The sequence below is a fragment of the Python bivittatus genome, unplaced genomic scaffold (genome assembly GCF_059951505.1).
Source record: "Python bivittatus isolate LINGU-HERP-01145 unplaced genomic scaffold, Pbiv_v1 ctg000070_np1212, whole genome shotgun sequence".
Classification (NCBI taxonomy): domain Eukaryota; kingdom Metazoa; phylum Chordata; class Lepidosauria; order Squamata; family Pythonidae; genus Python; species Python bivittatus.
In genome coordinates, this window is record NW_028277034.1 from 38,458,727 (window position 1) to 38,479,555 (window position 20,829).

Here is a 20,829-nt window from a genome sequence, read left to right on the forward strand (position 1 = left end):
ATTTTATTTGCTTTTATTAAAGTACTGTCTACTCTCTGAATTAGATATCTTTGTTCTGTTCCGCACTAAAATCATTACTGTTGGAATATATTGCAAAATCAAGTGAGAGGTAGAATTTATATAAAGGAAGAATTTCCAATGGTTTATATATGCATATATACTTTTCAGCAACAGAATACTCATAATTCTAGTTCAAGAGCAGGAGCTGATATGGATTTGTGGTGATTTCATTTAGAGCACTGAGCCCCTAAGTAACGTTCACACTTGAGATCAATACACTAAGTTGAGTGTACAGAAAATGAACAAGTACTGGAAAGGGAAAGTCAGAAAAGTTGCTCATTCTTTAACTTTCCTCTGTTAAAAAGAGTGTGTATGTTCTTCAATAAAAGAGGAAAGAGGATTTTGTTTGTTTTTAATAATCAAAGGAAAGAAATTAATTTTGTCAGAACTTTCTTGGTCAGCATAAAGATTTTTAAGACCAAAAGTCAATTTCTGCACTATCTTTTTGAAACAAATACTTTTGTTTTCATTCTAAATCATGGATCCTTGCGGTTCATCTTAATAAAATCTGGAGTTAAGTATTATATTCATGGATATGGGGAAATATGATCAAAGTCTGAAAAAATCACTTAAAGTTCAAGACAACATAATGTAATGGAAAAGAATAATAACTTACCTGCATATATGCTAGGGAGAAAATGAACCATTTAAATCTTACCAAGTATGACAAACCATATTTTGGGGTGTGTGATCATTTTAGAATTTATTTCTTTTTATTACTTTTCCAGAAATTCATTTCCAAAACAACTACACTATTTGTTGTAGTGAAGTCATAATGAAAAAAAAGAAAGGAAAGGAAAAAAACCAACCCATTAGTCATGTCTTGTTTATGTAGAATCCAACTCTCCATTTCCTAATTACTCTTTGATTCTTTAATAAACACAAAATTGGAACTGAAATGGAGTTGCAAAATAATTTAAAACGAAAGCAGAAGATATTCTTGTATTGGGAAAGCACCTCCATGGTGTTACCAGGTGCTCTGAGTTGAGCTATGAATCTTAAATATCTGGAAAAACACGATCATAATTAACCTAGGATTTGGTTTAGTTCAGAAGCTATGATTTCTTTAAGCTTGAGAAAGCAGGATCTGAATTCACTGTTTGATGCTGGTTTGAATATTATATTTTAACTCTGGCTTCACATATTGTATCTTTACAAGCATTACGTTGCCTTGTAATAAAATGTTGGAGTGTAAAATGCACTCCAACACATTCAATGTGCCAAACAGCCATGTCTTATTTTGTGAGCATGTTCACTGAGCATGCTCATTGAGCTGGTTTTATCCTCTACTGTAGGTACCTTTCAAAATAAATTTGGATGTATGTGTGTATATTTCATTAGGTTTTCAAAGCCTGCTGATATTTCCTCTTGATTGGTATGATTTTCACTATATAAGAATCTATTGGGACAATGAATTTCGAGGTAGTATACATAAGATTGGTTTTAGATCATTTACAAACCACAGTCAGAGCCACTGCTTTGCCCCAGGAGGCATTTTTGCACTGTAGAAGCTGAGTAGTTGGGAGATGGAAATCAAAACCAGACAAGCCAATGTGAGAAATTAACTAAGGTTAGCCCAAGCCCAAGTTCACATTGTGACTCAGTCTAGCTGGTCAACATGTCTTTTGTCATTGTGCATATTTTTAATTTCTTTACAGAGGAAAAGAGATATGATGATGTATATCATACCTAAAGGGGACGTGGTGGCGCAGCAGCTTAATGATGCTGAAAGTTGCCGGCCAGAAATGGTCGACACTTCAGCGGTTCGAGCCCAGCTCCGCACAGCAGAGCGAGCTCCTGCTTCCTCCCCAGCTCCTGCCAGCCCAGCAGCTCGGAAACTTATGTGTGTAGATAAATGGGTACTCTCACCCCAGTGGGAGGAAAAATGCTGGCGGTGCCTTGCACAGGTGATGGGGAGCAGTTGCTGGTAATGTGGAAGCCGCACACGCCCGAAAAAGGCATGAAGCAACGGAAACCCCGCCTCCTGCGCTCACCAGCTGGGCTCTGCTCTAGGAAGGAGGCAACGGCAAACCACTTCCGAAACACCTTGCCTTGAAAACTGCAGGGACTCGTCCAGGCAGTCACCGCAGAATCGGTAACAATTGAGTGCGGATTAAAAAAAAAAATCATACCTAACTGCACATCAATTTCATACATCTCCTTGCTCATGCTTCTGTAATAATCTGCGTTGCTCTTACTTCCCCTGGTGTAGAAATGTATGTGTGTGACATGTAGAGTACTACATTCTCTCAAGAGGGTCCCCCTTGCCCAATAATTACCTGTGACTTTGAGAAAGTATCTTTTTAGATTTGAAAACAGATGCAAATGACTGCAGAGAGCCCTGCTAAAAACTATGGATGCCTTTGAAGATCAGTTCTTGTCTAGGAAAGGCTGCTTGCTAGCTGAATTTAACCATTTTGGTAACACCAAAACTCAAGTTTCTTCTCTTGTCTTCCTTGTCCATTTGCCTGTTCCCTCTCATCTCCATCTACTTTTGTTTACTCTTTCTCAACCCTTCCCAAGGTAGCTATCCCTTCTCTCACCCTATTTTCAGCATTGTGGTGGTAGTCATTTCTCCTCCTCCCTCCTCCTCCTCCTCCTCCCCCCTCCTCCTCCTGGGAGGGATCAGGAAGAAAATCACATTGTGTGTATACATAGTTTTTGAGAGAAGAATGAGGGTATGAGAGAGAATGGTTGATCTAGGCACATGGATCTGTTAATTTTATAAAACAGCTTTTCCATTAAGACCAGGTTAGCCTCCCCACTACTGCCCTTCAACAATCTGGTAAAAACAGACCTTGTCTAGAGAGCGTTTGAGAGATGATAAGAGACTGCCATCTCTGTTGTATTTTTACATTATTGTTTCTGGGTTTAATATTGTTTATTTTTTACTGTAACCTGCCATGAGTAGTATGTAAAATCAATAAATAAATTGGTTACCACATTTTACAAGCCATGAATTTTAATTAGTAGCTTTGTCTTAGCCTTGTCCTTTTTGGAATGTTGCTTTTGGCAGATATATGTACATACTACTGATAGCAATGTGTTATGCAACACATTTATTGGGTGGGGAAGAGGAAGATGTTTGGGACTGGAAGTGGCATCCCTGGATTGACAAAAAGCTGTGTGGCATTGTATAGGTTATTTATTTAGTTAGTTTATATCCAGCCTTTCATTTAGGAGCTCAAGGCAGTGGACATAGTGTGCCTTCCTCCCATTTTTTCTTACAATGGCAAACCTATGAGACAGATGGGAAGTGACTGCCCCCAAAATTACTCTGAGTTTCCATGGCTGAAGGTGGACTTGATCTGAGGTTGTATTGAACTGGGGTCTCTGTGGTTATACTCCAGCCTTTCAGCACGTACCTCTCTTGTTCTGTCTATATGTGTATGTTTGTTTTTTCATTTTTCTCTTTATTAAGGGAGGGAAGTTGTCTTAAATTTGAGATGGGCGGCGCAGCAAGCTTGCATTCTTTCACCTTTCTTATTCAACCTGTATTCCAAAGTGATCATGAGGAAGCTGGAACTTGAAGAATCTTCAATATGCTGACGACCCAACTCTCAGAAATCAAAGGAGGCTGATACATCTGATCAAAAGGATTAAAGAAGAAAGCGAGAAATTTGGCCTCATCTTCAATATCAAAAAGACCAAGCTCATGACCACTGTGAGGAATGGAAATGTCAGAATAGCAGTTGATAGTGAAGAGAGGGAACTCATGCAAGTATTTCATTTTTGATCAAAGCACTGAATGCCGTCCAGAAATAAAGCGTTGAATCACACTAGGTCACACAGCAATGATGGGATGAATCGAATATGGAAAAGGAAGGACATCAATCTGGCAACTAAATGCAGATTAGAGTACACAATTGTGCTTCCCATAGCTACCTACAGTGGTGAAAGTTGGACCATGAAAAAACTAGATAGGAAGAAAATTGATTTGTTCAAGCTGTGGTGTTGGAGAAGGCTCCTGCTCATTCCTTGAACAGCAAAGGTGACAAGCAAGTTCTGGGGCATATAAAAGCATACATATTGCTGGAAGGCAAAATCACAAAATTCCGCCTTGCTTATTTCAGCCATGTCATGTGATCAAACTCGCTGGAAAAGGCAGTTATGCTCAGAATGGTAAGCAGTATAAGGAAACAAGGCCACCAAAAAACAGGTGGCTAGACACTATCAAAGCCAACACCAACCAGAGTATAAAACAACTGAAAGAAGCTATAGAAGATTGGAAAATGCGGAGAGAGCTGATCCATACAATCACCGAGAATCAGACACAATTGAACGGATAGCATCATTATCATCCTTTCAGTTGAACATAGTATTTATAGGCTTCTTTGGAAAAACCTTTTAGCTGCTGTAGGTCACTGTTACAACTTAATCAGTGTTCTTAGTTTTTGATGGTATATAATCACTGTCTCCATCAAAGGACTGTTGTCTGGCCTTATAGGCACTGCACACAAGGAATTGGATAAAGTAAATGTTCCCCCCCACCTCCCAGTCTAGTCTTTTGACCAAAATTTGGACCAAAACAAGAAGACTGCTGTGTAATTATGATGTTGCAAAGGGCAAAAAAAGAGGGTGTTGACGTTTCTCAGCCTTATACAGCCTCGTAGTCTTCTTGCTGAAGGTGATGGGAATTATAATTCAACACAGTTAGAAAACTAAACAGCTTATGTGGTTGTTACTATCTCTCTTTGAACTAGGTTGGCTGATAATGAAATAAAAATCTTTAACCACTGTCCTACTCTAGATCTATCTACTCAACAGCTTTTTCCTGTTCATATTACATTGTGTGTGTTCTAAAAAGTGAGGCAGCACTTATATTCACTTTCTAAAAGTATTGTGTTGAAACGGAGAGCATAATCCTGTCAATCTGCTATATCAGCACTTTTTCATTAATTCATGGCTTTAAATTTTATTAAATCAATGTAATCCAGTTGGCCTCACTATAAAGGATGAAGTTAAGAGAAGCGATCCAGGACATTATATGACAATTTTTGTAATTTGCGCAATTTTAAGCTAGAGCATAGTACACAGGGTCGTTTTACGCAATATTATGTATAGTTCTATGGAAGGAAAAGATTATGAAGTTAATAGCTATTTCCTGTTTGGAATTATTTAAGGGGAAAATACAATGAAACAAAGCTGATAATATGAATGGATTACTATTTTAAAAATAATTGCAGCTGAAAAAGCACAAAGAAACTCAATTCCAAACTCAAAATGAATCAATTCCAAGTATTTTAAGTATCTGGAAGCAGTTTCTAGAGAGTAATTCTTATTGTCAGGAAGGTCTTCATTCCTCCTTGGAAAAAAAGTTTTTAAAAGATTCTTGGTATTCAAAGGGTTGTAATTGGAGAGAAAAATAAAAAAAGTGTGTTCTTGGTCTATAAAATGTCACTGGTTCAATTATCCCTTTCTTCTAGAAGTACTGGAGAGGCAACTGTTTAAAATCCTATCAAACAAGTTTAACAAAAATGGGATGGACAGGTTGTTAGACTCAATATAGTTGCTTCTTTACTCCAAGTAATTGCTAGTACAGCAACACACAAAAGTACAAAACCCAGTATCACAGAAAGGGAAAACAGGACAATAAATAAAAAAGCTGAATGTCTTGGCTTTTATTTATTGTCCTGTTTTCCCTTTGTGCGTTACTGGATTTTGTAGTTCTCTGTGTTGCTGTGCTAGCAATTACCTGGCGTAAGAAGCAATTACATTGAGTCTAACAACTTGTCCATCCCATTTTGTTGTACTTGTTTAGCAGTTGTTTTTTTTTTAAGTGCTGTGTTCCTGTATCCGACAGCAGCCCAAAGAAAAGATGATAGTGTGCTAAGGATTTAATAATCACATTTAGTAGGTATTCTATTCGTATGGTAGTATTTACTTAACAGATCTTTGAATTTGACAAGATTTTATTTTTCCTGTTTCAGAAGTGGTTGAGAGTAATGCCTCTTCTCCATTATCCATAATTTTTTTACACACAGTTTAGGAGAAATTTGTTACCACTTAATGTGCAAATAGCAGCTGCTGGGAACAGACTATTTATTGTGTTTACATCAGGTGAGGAGAGAGATTTAACTCTTTTCTCTCTACTAAAACCCTGAGGAAAATACTTCCTTTTCAAATGCTTTTTGCCTTATGCAAAAATAATTTCCCATCATTTTAAAAGTTGCACATACCTTAAATGTAAAGGCTAATGTTATGGTTGCATCTAGTTTCAAAATAGGGAAAGAATTGGCATTCTTGAAGAAGTAAAGGGCTGCACATTTCAAATGAGGTGTAACTATAGACAAATTCTCCATTGGTTAGTTATTGTCCAAGTGGTTTCTCAGTGAGCACATTTGGAATTTTGAGGACATGTAGAATAGATGATGGCACCAAGGGCTTTAAAAGTCACCAATGGAAAGATCCATGGGCACCATCTTGATCACTCCAGGACTATTTTTAAAGAAATAATAATCCAGATCATGATAAATAATGAAGAGAAATAAGTTACTCATTTAAACATTTTACTTATACAATGCCAAAAAGACAACAACATTTTATATGCTAGTGTATGCATCTAGATACAAATGTTGACATAATTATTGTGATGTAGTTGTTTTTCCAAATGAGAGTAAAATGAATTAGATTTCTAACTCTGTGCCTGGTCCATCCACAGCACAGTGCTAAATGTTGTCAGGCAGCATCAGGGTCCCTGATTTCTTTCTTATGGTTCCTCAGTTTTTAGCTGGTCTTGCATTGGAAAGCCTCTCAAATAGAGGTCTGGTCTGTTTATTTTGTTTTCTTTTTTCTCTTTATACAGTGCTTATAACCGCCCCATCCCAAAGGACTCAGGAGAGAATAAATAGCAAATAAAGAAAACATAGCAATAAAACAAACCACAGAATAAATGCTAAAGATAGATGTCCTCACTCAAATCAATTAGCCCAAACCTCCCTTGGGTATTCTAAGCTTGCTTTTCTGTGTACACTTAAATGGGAATCAGAGTGGCTTGTTTTCAAGCAAACATGCCAGGTATAGATTGTATGACTACTGTTTTTCAAATGCTGAGTATTTCTTTATTTTGCACTTATGGGGTCATTTGTGGAATATTTTGCTAGTGGTAGGAATTGGTTATATTTTGTAAACTCTTTTCTCTAATTTGGGCCTCATATTTTCAGTAATTCAATAAAAATGAAATAAGTATGGTCATTCCCATTCAGTACATGGATATGAATATGGAAGTATGCCAAGGAATCTCAAATAATAAAATAGAGGTATACTATGTGAGTGAATTTCTGCTCCTATATATAGGTGAACTGTTGTACAGTACACTTAAAATAGTGTATTTTGTATGCCACAAAATACAAAATGAAATATTGGCTAATGTTGAAATGATGCATGTGTATCTGAGAGAGAAGTGCTTTACATTTACCTTTTCATCATTAATTGTAAATATGGACTTGGCTGTTTTCTCCCTCTCTGTTCATATATTCAGATTCTGCCTGATATGTGTTGAACCTAAAGCTATAGCCTAGAAGAGATTTAGACCAGAAACAGGCATGGTTAAATCCCATAAGACAGGAATGATCTGTGCAAGAAGTAGTTGATCAGCACAGAAAAATGTCCTTTCTTTGACATTTTTGCATAGTTCTAGATTCCTGATCGATTTTGGATTTTACAGGTTTCATCTATAGGACTTAAATGTATCTATATTCTATAAGGAAAGTTTAAAGTTAATAAGAAGCAGGTATGAGTAAGTTTAAGATGTTCTTACTATTGGTACAATTTTGTATTAATAATGTTATAAATATAGATTCACTCTGAGTTACCAAAGGGGTTCAGGAAGTTAACAGCTATTGGACATAAAAATTGTGCAATGCAGCTGAAATGTTCACAAGTGAAACTTTAACATTAGAACTTCTTGTTTTTCTTTACAACCACTTCCCTCAGTGAAAGAGGTAGGGTCTTCCTACCTGGGTCATCTGAGGCCATGTTTTGAAAGCATGCATTACTGTCCCTGTGGAAACAGAGTTTTCTGCCTCCTTGCATTGGCTGTTAGTTTTGGGTGGGCAAAGGGTATATTCCCATCACATAAATGTGTAACTTTTATAAATATGTATTTTTAAAATTTGAGTCATTCAATTGTTTATTCTTATAAATAAAATTGAGGTGGGAAATAAGTAAAAATTATCCCTAAATATAGAGAATAATGTGTTGCTAATTCAGCCTTCAAAGTCTATAGTCTTCTTAAATTTTTTTGCACTCAAAATGGATCTCTTTACCACATTTCCACCAAAGGGTGGGCTGGGGGAACAGAACCTTGGATATTATGTGGTAACCTGGGTGTTTGTCAATTCTATATACGCTCAACCAAAATTACCTTTATTTCTGTTGTGTTTTCTTACTTTATGCCTTTAATTTCTTTGGTTTTCTTTGCACATTCTTTACTCAAAGGAGATAACCTGATTGGCATGTATGATAAATAGATGCTTTACAAATAGAAAATCCCAATCCCAATTCAATGTGAGAAAAGGCCTTTGACATGAAAGACTAAAAGTATTGAGTTTGATGGATAAATAATATAACTGCATGTGATATAATTTTCAGTTCTTTTTTTTGTCTTTGTGTTCTTGCTACAGTTAGTAAGGATGAGAGGCCCAGAAATGCATATGAATTTTAAATGGCTAGAAGCATTAGGGATTTAGTTAGTCTTATTATTTTTTTTTTAATCAGGTAGCCTAGTATTTTTTCCAAATGATCGAAATTTCTTATTGGGGAAAAGGAAAATAAATGATCTTTCTGCTATAGATTTGGGGGAGGAGTTTTAAAAAGGTGTTCATGTTCTGTTTGCTGACCACTAACTGGATTCTATATGTAGAACTGGTTTTCATACAATTAAATCTACATTTTTTGAGCTGGGAACGAGAGGAAACTTTCAATGGGCACACATAATCATGTAACTATAAAATTTAGGAAGGATAATTAAAAAGATCCACTTTTTGAGTCTTTGCATCCAGTAATTATCCATTGATCTATGTGGGACAGTTCATTACTCAAGTAGTATGATTTTAGGCTTACTTGTAAACTCTGCAACCATCTCTGCATCCAATTAGAGTTGTTTTATGTTTTGGGTCTTATGCAAACAAAACAGACGCACTTTTAAAAAAGGAAATTTTAGAGTCGTCTTGTCTGCTTATGTCATCCCCTATTTTCCTCCCAGTAATTATTGATAGAGTTCTTTACTGAGACGTTCTCATGAGAGAACATATGAAAAATGCTGATTTCTTCCCCACAACCTGCACATGTTCTAGCATAAGGTAGGTTGATCTAGGTGCCTGTAGAAGACTTGGCCAGGCCCAGGGGAATGGTAATAATGCCTTTATCAGATCGTAAGGAAATCCTCAGTTAACAAATCCATTACATCTTTCACTTGAACAGTTAATGTCATGTTTGTAATTTAAGCTGTGGAGAATATGGAATTGGGGGTATATTGACTCCTGAAAATGTTCTTGGTTTAGGGATTCCACAGTATCTTTTGTGGACAATACATATGCAAAGGAGGCCCTCTAGTGTCTCAGTAAGGTACAGTTTCCCATATACACATTTCATAATTCTGGGGATCAAATAAAACATCCCACGTGTATAGTAATGCTCTCACTACAGAGTTAGGACCTTAGACAATGTGTAGTTCACCTGCCATTAGTACCACAGTATCCCTGACAAATGAGAAAATCCAGCCCCAGCATATAAGATTTCTACCATTTTGCTGGGTACCCTGTACCAGTGTTGATAGCTCATATCATCCTTTCAGATCAGTCTCTGTCACACACAGGGTTATTGTTATGGGGGAAAGTGGGGGATGAAGTGCCATGTATGTTACCTTGATCTCCTGACAGGCAGGATAGAAATCTAACACGTAAATAAAGTATGAATAATTTTTCTTGTAGTTTGAATTAGTTAGTTTTGGAGTAATTGCTCCTTTCCCTAGGTGTCCATTCATCACATATTTTAAAAAGGTAGCTATCATTTTTAGTGTGAAATGTATTTGCTTCTGTTATCTAAGTTGTGGTAATACTGTGGAGTAAATCACTGAACTCAGATTTAATTAACTCAGATTTAATTAACTCAGACTTGAATAAATAGACATAAAATTGTGCTATTGATGTCACTCTGAGTTACAGAGTAAAGGAGGCTTTCAAACCTAAAAGAAATCTAAGATTTGTAAATCCAGTTTAGTCACCCGTCACAATGCCAGCTTAATCCTTGCTTTTATTTATTTTCTTAATGGTAAATACCTGGAAGGCCTTTGGGCTGTCATATAGCTTTTCAATTTAACTCACAACATATTAAATATAACAATAAAAGATTACATTATCAAAACCCAAAGCATTATGAAAGCAGTGTATAGCAGCCTTCCCAATACGAATTGGACTTTACTCTTTTAATCTCCTACCCTATGTGGTATGAGAATGTCAGCTGGCAATATTGTGTTGTCTCAGAAGAATTCTAATGTGGCAATCTTCCATTGCAGTCCTTTTAGAACATTGTGCATCGCCTTTGAAGTGCTACAAGGCTTGCAGTATCTCAACAAGCATGGAATAGTCCACCGAGCTCTCTCACCTCATAATATCCTCATGGACGGAGAAGTAAGGCTATGGGATTTTATTCTTTGGCTATTAGTCTGTAGTCTTGGTACATGAATATATTATATGTGGATAGCTCAGAGGCACTTGGAACAGCCTGAAGCAGTTACGTGAGCAATTCTAGTGCTGATTTCCCCATTGGCCCCAGATTTGCTCCTTTATTTTCAGGACTGGAAGAAAATGACGCCTCTTCCCAACCATTCAGCATGGAAGGAAAGCTGAATGGCAGAAAAGAGTAAAATTAGGCTGCTTAATGGATGTGTTTGAGCATATATGTGTATGTCTATAGATGGATTTGGAAGAGAAAGAGAGGAAGATAAGAGGGGTGACTATCAGAGTGAGAGTGTGTGTGGAAGAGGAAATAGGTAGATTAAAAGGAATGCCCCTTTTCCCACTTCGTTTCCTGCCTAATCCCAATAGAGATGCCTTCAATTTCTCCTGAAGGAGCGTGACCCTTGATTCCATAAAGGTTGTCCACCCCTGATCTGTATAATAAAGCCTTCCTTAGAATACTTTGTTTCTCATATAGTATGGGTATAAAAGTGGTGTGTATGCTCTATGATGGAATATGCCAGTGAAACAAATAATTGTTCACTTAATAAAGGTTGTGTTTGAACGTTGTCATGCATAATGTTTTTCTATCTTCAAGTGATGAGTTCGGAAAATATTATCTTCCAGTTTTGATTAATCACAATTTATTATTTAATCCAAGGTCACAAATCATGGCTAAATATGATATGTTTGAAACAAGCCACAGTATGGAAATTAGTCATAGGCCTAAACATCGTAACTATGTTTTGGTGCATTTTAAACATTGAGCTTTGAAACAGAGGAACACTGTGAAGATCCCCAAAATAACCACAGTTAGTATTGTATTAGTATTAATAATTTTATACCATCTAATGTCTTTCTTTCAAATTTTGTCCATAGGAATTGGAACCTCCAAGGCTTTTATTAATGTTTATTTTTTAATTCTACAAGGCAGAAAACTTTGTTGGGTAGTTAAATGGTATATTTTCTGTTTCCCCATTTAACAGGGACATATTAAATTGTCAAAATTTGGCCTTTATCATATGACAGCTTATGGTGCCGATGTTGACTTTCCTATAGGGTAAGTTATTTAGTTTGAAATGACTATAAATCATATGTGAACATTATAAGAACGATGTTCTAGTACATTTGACTGAGATTAATGTTTACTGTTCTTCCAGTGTTGCTTACACATACAATAAAATCCACCTAATTTGTTGAAATGGCAAAATTAAACTTAATAAAGCAGTTTCTCATTAGAATCATAGTAACTTTGCCTTTTTTTGACTGAATAAGAATAGTTTTTTCTCCTCAGACTCAGCAGATGTACTGTTAACTGTGGTTGACAGTTAATGAACATGATATAACATGTAAGCATTCAGTCCCCTAAATTTTTTCACTCATTTGTGACAAGTAGAAATGAATGCACACACAAACACACATACACAGGCTTATTTTCAGTGCAGTTTAAGGCTGATTTTGATTCCTGTTTAATTAAAATTTAGTACAGATAGTCCTCATTTAACGACCCTAATTGGGACCAGAATTTCCCAATGGCCGTAACTTTAAGGACCAATGGTAACTACCATTCGTTCAGCACTGTCATAACTTCAAACGGTCACTGAACGAATAGTGGTTAAGCAAGGACTAACTGTACAGTTAGTATTAATGTATGTATGTATTATATTTATACTTTATACACCTTTTCTCCAAAAAGCTTAAAGACAATTATTCCATCCCCATTTTATTCTCACACCCAAACAGCAATAGCTTTTGTCTGAGAGATAATGTAGTAAGCTTTATGCCTAACTGTGGATATGCACCTGCCTCTTCCACATCCTAATCTGACATTAATCAGTAGGAATGAAAAATATTGAATAGCTAAAAAGTAGTTATGCTTTTCAGTATAGGCTTTTAGACAAATTAGAAGAGAAAGCCTGGCCTAGTCCCTGCAGTGTTCTTGGCATAGATTTGCAGAAGTGATTTGCTCTTGCCTGCTTCCTAGGGCTGAGAGAGAGTGGCTGGCCCAAGGTCACCCAGATGGCTTGTGCCTAAGGCGGGACTAGCACTCACAGTCTCCCGGGTCGTAGCCTGGTGCCTTAACCGCTACACCAAATGGCTTATTAAAATATATGTGTGTGTGTATGTACACCCCCCCAGACACATGCACAAATACACACTACTGAGTTAATGAAATCATGTAACTGAAATGAAAAAAATGAAATAATAATCATAATGGTATAAAAACGAAAAAATAGGAATTTAGCAATTTGTGTAATAAAAAGAACAACTCTGAAAACTTTGACTGTATTGCACTTATTTGTTGCCCTTTGCAGTGGACCCAGGAATGCTTTTAAAAGCATGCTCTCTCTTGGTGAATTTAGGCACCTTCTCAATTTTCATGGCCTCTCTGTAAAACCTGTTGGGCCTACCAAGTGATCTTGAAGGACGGAATACATTTTTTAAAAACACTCATATGTCACTGTGGCTGTCCACTAAAGAAAAAGATAGGCATTGGCAGATGAGTTCTGCAGTTTGTTTCTCATCACCTGCTCTTGAATGAATTGTATTTTTTTCCCCAAAACATCCAAGTTTGAAGCACAATTTGAAAACAAGTTAACCTATCCCATTGTCTAGGGCAGTGTGTCTCAACCTTGGGAACTTTAAGATGCGTGGACTTCAATTCTCAGAATTCCCCAGCCAGCATAAAATTCCCGAGGTTGGGAAGCACTGGTCTAAGGGCAATAAACAGTAAAAAGTGTTGTGGAAATAAATACTAAAAATAGATTTTCACTTCCCCTTACGGTACGTAAATGATGTTTCTTTTCAAGCTGGTGTCTGCGTGTGACCATGTGACAGCAGGAATCATTTATCTCAGTATCATCTTGCTATTATATTTTTCGCAAAATTTTATTTTAATAAGACCTATTTTCATTTTTTTAAAAAAGAAGTTGGAGGGACATACTGTATAGGCCTCTTGAATTATGGCATTGTATCAATTATTGTTTCATTCTGTAGGTACCCATCATACCTGGCCCCTGAAGTAATTGCGCAAGGAATTATTAAATGCAGTGATCACGTGCAAAGTGAAAAGGCACTGCCTTCTCGTCCTAAATCAGATGTGTGGTCTCTTGGTATTATAATATTTGAACTTTGTATGGTATGTAACACGTGATTTTATGTCTTTGATAAGTCATGATCTTCCCTGTTAGATCACAACTCTCAGCTTCACCAGAACTTTTGGGGTCATTAGGCAAAAGTGGTGACAATACATTTGAGCAGCCCTAGCTTCAGGAATGGGCCTTCTCTTTTTTCAGGATATTTGTGAGCCATGCTGTGTATAATTATGTTTTTGTTCTAACAGTGAACTTTCTTCAAATCATTTAATTTAAAAGAAAAATGAGTATTCAGACTCAGACCAAGTTCCCAATAAAAACAACATTTCTCTTATAAAAGTAGCACCTAGGTAAAAATCTTCCCTCCTTCCAAATTACAGCATTACAACGTGCAGAAAGTATTTTAAGAAATGGATACATGAAATCCTTTATGGCAAAGGGTATTTTTACTTAAAATGTTGCACATTAGAAATATGGTAAAGTCAATGTGGAGTTAAAAATGGAAATAATTTTACTTGAGAGAGAGTGTAAAAACATAAAATTGGACATTGTTTTCCTGAGCTGTCTTTTTTTAATACTCTCCCAAGATGCTTTGTAAACTTTTCATTTACAGTCATGTGAAAAAGATTAACAACTTTTTTTTTCCTTTATCAAATGTATTATATCCACCCATTCCAGAAGATTCTGGATGGCCTTTTACTGCAGCCTGTCTTTTACTCTGTTATCTTCAAATCTATCTTTTCAGGGTTTTTAAAATGTTTTCGGTTATTCCAGTTTTGGAGGTGGGGGTTCTTAGCATTTCTTCTATTTTAGACATGTCTAACAATTTAAAAAGAAATAGACATAGTGGCATGGAGTTCTTTCTTTGATGGATACTCATTCAACCATTGAAATGTTAAACCAAAAGGAAGGCAAAGTTTCAGCATCTTTGGATAGGTAAAATTCTAATTATAAATCCATGTAGAAAAAGGAATAACAATCTACAGTCTTGGTAAGATTTAGGGATTTGTCCAGAAACTGTTGCAACTATTGCACTGCCCCCCCCCTCCCCGCATGTTACGGTCCAGAGGATATTCAGCATAACTTTGAAACTGGAATAATAGTTTCTTATGACTGTACTCATTTTGCTGAGGTCTGCTAAAAAAACAACAACAATTATCATCACGGATGTCTCTGTTAATACATGATTTAAGTACACATAATGACTATGCAGTTCATAATAGTGCTTCATTAATCACCCTTTATTGTTGCCTTTAGGGCAGAAAGCTGTTCCAGAGTTTGGATGTAGCTGAGAGACTAAAACTGATACTTAATCTTGGTGAGTAATGCAGAGCACTGAAGGCCTCATAAAATCCCAAATGAGTACCAAGTCATTATACAGACTCTAGGATGTGGGATTTTTGAGCGTATCGGAAAATTAGAAATGCATTCCGTCAGCACTACCAGTAACTTCGGCAAAGCATTGTTGCAAAGTGCTGTTAAGTGAAAATGCTGAAGAATTGAAAAGAATAAAAGAACTGAAGGTTATCAGAGCAGTGATTGTGATAGAATGGAATTATGAAGGCCAAGCTCAGGCAGATAAACATTTTCTTAGCTCGCCAGAACCGCGTGGGAGGAACAAGAGGATGAGACTGGCACCTCCCTGAGGAATTCACAATGTTGTGCCTGGCTGACTTGGGAGATAGGGTTTCAGTCTGGGAAGATTCTTGCTAGAGGTTGTAGCTAATAAACATAGCTGGACTGAATTGGCATTGTCTCTTGGAGTTCCTTGGGCTAGGCCTGACATCAGTCTTCCCAGACTAAAAACCCAGTTCCCAAAGTCCTCCAGCCACAACAGTGTGAATTCCTCAGGGAGGTGCCAGTCTCATCCTCTTGTTCCTCCCACACGGTTCTGGCGAGCTAAGAAAATGTTTATCTGCCTGAGCTTGGCCTTCATAATTCCATTCCATCACAGTGATACAATGATGACCCTGGAATGGAATACGTCTTGACTGCCTACAAAGTAGTTTTAAAGATTATTTTATATTTATTTATATTTCACATTTGTCATTGCCCATCTCCCTAGAAGCGACTGAGCGATTTATGGTAAAAGAATAAATACTGTATTAATTAAAATACAATAAAACTACAGTCCTACAATATACCAACTTTCCCTTCATTCTTTCATGTGCTGTAACCTTATTTCTGGACTGTGGCTGATGTCTTGTTATCCCTATTACAAACACTGGGCGTCTATATAATAGTTACATTTCATATCTGAAAAGCAGCATCCACAGAAGCTGCAGGTTGGATGAAGCTGGTATGACCTTACCAGAAATAATTTTTATTAATCTTCTCTTGAATTTGCTACAACTGATTTATTTTTGTACTGTTTTGATCAAAGAGGAGCTGCCCTCCAGTTTTTAGGCATATCAGCCTATCCATAATATGGAATATATTTATCTTTAATACTGAAATAAGCAACTTTACCCAGATTCCTGCTCACCTGGAATTTTAATTTTAAAAAATAAATATGTGGGAAGCTATTGTGCTGCAGAGCAAAATATCAACTTCTAGCATCTTTATTTTCAAGAATTAAAATAGGCCCCCAGACAGTCTTAAAAAATAATGAGTAACAGCAGCCCAATGCTTGGTTTGGAAGTGTGCCTGCTCACCCTGAAAACAAATACAAAAAGAAGCATGGCTCTCAGCATGCTATGGGGAGAAAGGAAGCAGTAGAAAATAATGTTACCAGTTTGCCTTCTGTTAAATACCTTTTACTGAGATTGGCTATGCCCAAATGGCAATCATTTTATATGTATGGAAGACCTCATAAAGCAGTCATGTTGTTTGAACACCCGTGACATTTTCTCAAAGTTCTGAATGTGCCGACAAGTTAAAAAAGGTTGCCTACTCCTGATGTATGTATGTATTGAATTTATACGCCGCCCATCTCCCCTGAGGGTGACTTTGGGCGGCTTACAATTAACATCTGAAACAATAAAAACAATAAAAATACAAACATCCATATTCAAATAACTAATAACAATTCTATGTAAAAACCCGATATATAATTCAAGATGATGGTGGGGAGAATGGTATTGATCATCCCACCAGCCAATTCCAGCAATGGAATTATTTGTTTGTATTACACAAACATGAGTTTATTTTCATTGTTGTGCTCAAGGTATTCAAATAATTTTGATCTTAAATGCTAGAATGGAATTAATTACATTAATTGCTGGCATTGTGAATGCCAGCTTTCTTTACAGAGGAGTCCTAAGAGAGGACATTTTCAAATTCCTCAAGCTATAAATTGTGGAAATTTTAAAAAATACTGGGTTGTTTCCCTTTGGTTAGTATAGAATAATTTGAATAATGTTATTCCTTAGCATACCCACATGACAGCCAGTTTGGTGTGGTAGGTAAGGCTAGAAACCAGGACTAGAAACCAGGAGACCGTGAGTTCCAGTCCCACTTTAGGCACAAAGCTGTCTGGGTGATCTTGGGCCAGTCCCTTTCTCTCAGCCCTAGGGAGGAGGCAATGGTAAATGGCTTCTGAAAATCTTGCCAAGAAAACTGCGGGGACAGTGCAGGCAGTCTCCAGGAGTCAACATTTATTCAAAGGGACCAAAAAAGAAAAAAGTATAACCACATACAGTAGAATTCTGAATAATGCCCCTAATCCTCAAATATAGAAATCTGAAGAAGATTTAGCAAAAATGACCTCTCTTCCTTCTATCTGTTAGATTATCCACTTTGTACATTTCAATTCCATACACCTTTGGATGTATCTCAGTGCTTCTGAGAGACCAGGTGGAGGAGGAGCATTGATGTGAACATGTGAGACAGGAAAGCTATTTCTGGGGATGCAAGAAGAAGCTTTTAATTTCAAGATTTCACACTGTGGTAATAAGTCTTGAAAAACATGAAAGATGTTTGTTGTTTTCTTGAGAACTGTTAATAACTCATTCTCACCTACAGGATGTGTTGATGATATCATAACAGTGCTAGCTGAGGAACATGGATGCTTGGACATTCTGAAGGTCTGAATTTCTTACTTATAACCATAATGACTAATTATAATTCATAGTGAATTATTTCTTGAAATATAGATCAAAAGGTTCAGTAAAAATGTCTTTAAAGAAACTCCTTGATGCTCAGCTTGATTACTCTATGAATATCCACAGTTACTGGGTGTTCATTCCTATCTGCTATATTAACCTGTTGTTGCTCTTTCAGAATTGGCATGTGATAAAAATCTGTTGCCGTATGTTCAGTCAATTTTAGTCAGTCCAAAAAGCGTAACAGATATAATACAATTTATACCCCTAGCTCTTGGTTGTAAATCAAAAGAATATTTATCTTTAGTTCATTTTGAATTAAAGTGCCTACTTATTGGCATGTTTTGCTTAGTCCTGTATATAACATGCAAACATACCCTACTCTCATAAAATAAGGGGAACGCAGGCCAGGAAACACCATTTCTCAGATGTTGCTCCAACCTTGTTGAAACTGTCTCCTTAGAATTAAGATTTGCTCCATCCAAATTCTGAAAGTGACTGAAAGTGGAACTTTTTCAAAGATCATTTAGTTGAATATTTGCCATCTTTAATTTATTTAACTTTCAATTAGTTATATTGGTTCATCTGTTGATATTATTTTATTAGGTTTTTAATTATTTGTTTTATTTTTTATTATGGCAATTATTATAATTTGTCCTTATATTGCAACTTTGATTAGTTATTTGGTTTTAATTTATTTATGTTTACAGTGGAAGTTTTTAACTATTACAGATGTTCTTCATTGTTTTGAATAAACCATATAAACCAGTGCTTCCTAAACTGAGTAAATTACCCAAAATTGGGTAAAAGTGGTTTTTCTTTGGTAATAACATACAAAGCCATTCAAAACAGGGACATTTAAATTGACTTAAAGATTTCCATGTGTACCAAAATATATTTGAAAATCTCCCAAAGTATTCCTATTGTGAAAATTGATGAAATTACCAATGGTAATGTGTTGAAATGACATAAAGATCATTCAAAGATATTGTTTTTGTAATACAGGTAGTCCTCAAGTTACAACCATTTGTTCAGTGACTGAAGTTACAGTGGGGCTGAAGGGAGGGATTTACGACAGGTTCTCAAAGGTCCAGCCATTGAAGCAACCCTGTGGTCACGTGAACAAAATTTGGGCACTTGACAACCAGCTCACACTTAGGACTGGTTGCAGTGTCCCGTGGTCACATGGTCACCATTTGAAACCTTCCCTGCCAGCTTCCCACAAGCAAAGACAGTGAGGAAGCCAGCAGGGGAGGTCTCAAGTTGCTTGGGTAAGTCTCCCACACCCACCCCAGCCTTTCTTTGCTCACTTGCACGGACAGCACCCTCCTTCCCCCCTTTGCTCACACTCATGCACCATGCTCTCCTTCCCCCATTTGCTTGGTCACATGCATCATGCCCTCCTTCCCCCTTGGCTTGCATGATGCCTTCTTTCTCCCCTGAGTTTTGAGTAATGAAGGAGAAAGTTTGGGAAGCACTGACATGAACCATCTGTATTGATTTGGTGATATATGAATTAATTAATTAATTAAACTGAAATTTGTATTTTATGTACCAGGAACTTCCTGAAAATATTTTAGCTCTACTTGAGAAGTGTCTTACATTCCACCCTTCCAAACGGTAAGTGTACCTTACAAATGCTTGGGTAATTAGACTTAAAATAAGCAAAATAAAATTGTTACGTATACAGTTTGTTCCTACTTATTTTTAAAAATGAAAACCATAGATATAGAAGTCTACCTTGAAAATTATATGTCCATTATGTCTAGCAGTTTTTTTGTCCATATCTGGGATACTATACAAATCAAGCAGATTCAGATTTGCTGTTCAATAAGTTTAGAGCAAAACCCAATCATAGATACCGAACAACCATGACTGTATATTTGAAATTTTTTAAACAAAAACTTTCAGTCACACTTAATAGTTCTAGTTAACTTCTAGAAATACATTGTAGATTCACAAGTCGTGTTGCCAGCAGAAAAAATAAAATAAAATTCTCCTAGATGTTAAGTAAATCAAAATATCAGAAACAACAGTTAAATTTTGTAAAATGATTGATTAGTTATATTCCATCAAGTCAATGTCAACTCTTAGTGACCACATAGATAGATTTTCTCCCAGAAAATCTGTCCCCAGCCTGGTCCTTCAGGTATTCCAATGGTGCACCCATCTCTGCTGTAATTGAGTCCATCCAACTTGCTGCTTGGTCATCCTCTTCTTCTCTATTCTGCCACCTTTCCCAGGATTGTAAAACTGTCCAGAGAGCTGGGACTTCACATAATGTGTCCAAGTGTGATAAGTCCAAGTGTAATTTGGTGATATATGAATATGATATATGGTGATATATGAATATGATGTATTTGTCCAAGTGTGATTTGACAAGTTTGAGTCTGGTCATTTGTGCCTCCAATGAGTGAGAATGCTGGGTTAATTTGTTTGATGATCCATTTGCTTGTTTCTTTGGCTGTCCATGGTACTCGGGAGTCTTCTTCAACACCAAGTTTTGAAAGCATCACAAATCTTTCTATCCTGCTTCTTTAAATCCAACTTTTGTTTCCATAGAGCGTCAGAGGAAAAAACATTGCCTGAATGATTCTCATCTTTGAGTTAGACATATCCTGGCATCTGAATATCTTTTGCAAGGATTTCATTGTTAAACTACCAAGTGCTACTCCGCAGTGTATTTCTTAACTGCCAGTTCTTTTACTGTTGATGCTTGATCCTAAAGGGCAAAAGCTATCCGCCATTTCAGTATCTTCATTGTTAATTTTAAGGCTGTTTGCTGTTACCTGTTGTCATTAGCTTGGTCTTCTTTATATTTAATCTTAGTCCAGTTTTTTTAACTGTGCTCCTTGGCTTTCATTACTAAAGCTTGAAGGTTATTTGCATTTTCAACTATCGGAATGCTGTCATCAGCGTGATGCCAGTTATTAAAGATTCTTCCCTCAGTTT

At 36.5% G+C, this 20,829-nt stretch overlaps 1 protein-coding gene across 3 annotated transcripts in view; it reads left to right on the forward strand.

The window, feature by feature from the left end:
- The window catches only part of TBCK (TBC1 domain containing kinase), a 96,111-nt gene that overhangs the window by 11,952 nt on the left and 63,330 nt on the right, over positions 1 to 20,829 (forward strand). For all 3 annotated transcript variants that reach the window (XM_088132998.1, XM_088133000.1, XM_088132999.1), the window contains exons 4-9: positions 10,577 to 10,691; positions 11,726 to 11,799; positions 13,737 to 13,878; positions 15,092 to 15,152; positions 17,798 to 17,859; positions 19,436 to 19,497. In XM_088132998.1, coding sequence (XP_087989124.1) covers positions 10,577 to 10,691; positions 11,726 to 11,799; positions 13,737 to 13,878; positions 15,092 to 15,152; positions 17,798 to 17,859; positions 19,436 to 19,497 — 516 coding nt within the window. The remainder of the gene's footprint in view (positions 1 to 10,576; positions 10,692 to 11,725; positions 11,800 to 13,736; positions 13,879 to 15,091; positions 15,153 to 17,797; positions 17,860 to 19,435; positions 19,498 to 20,829) is intronic.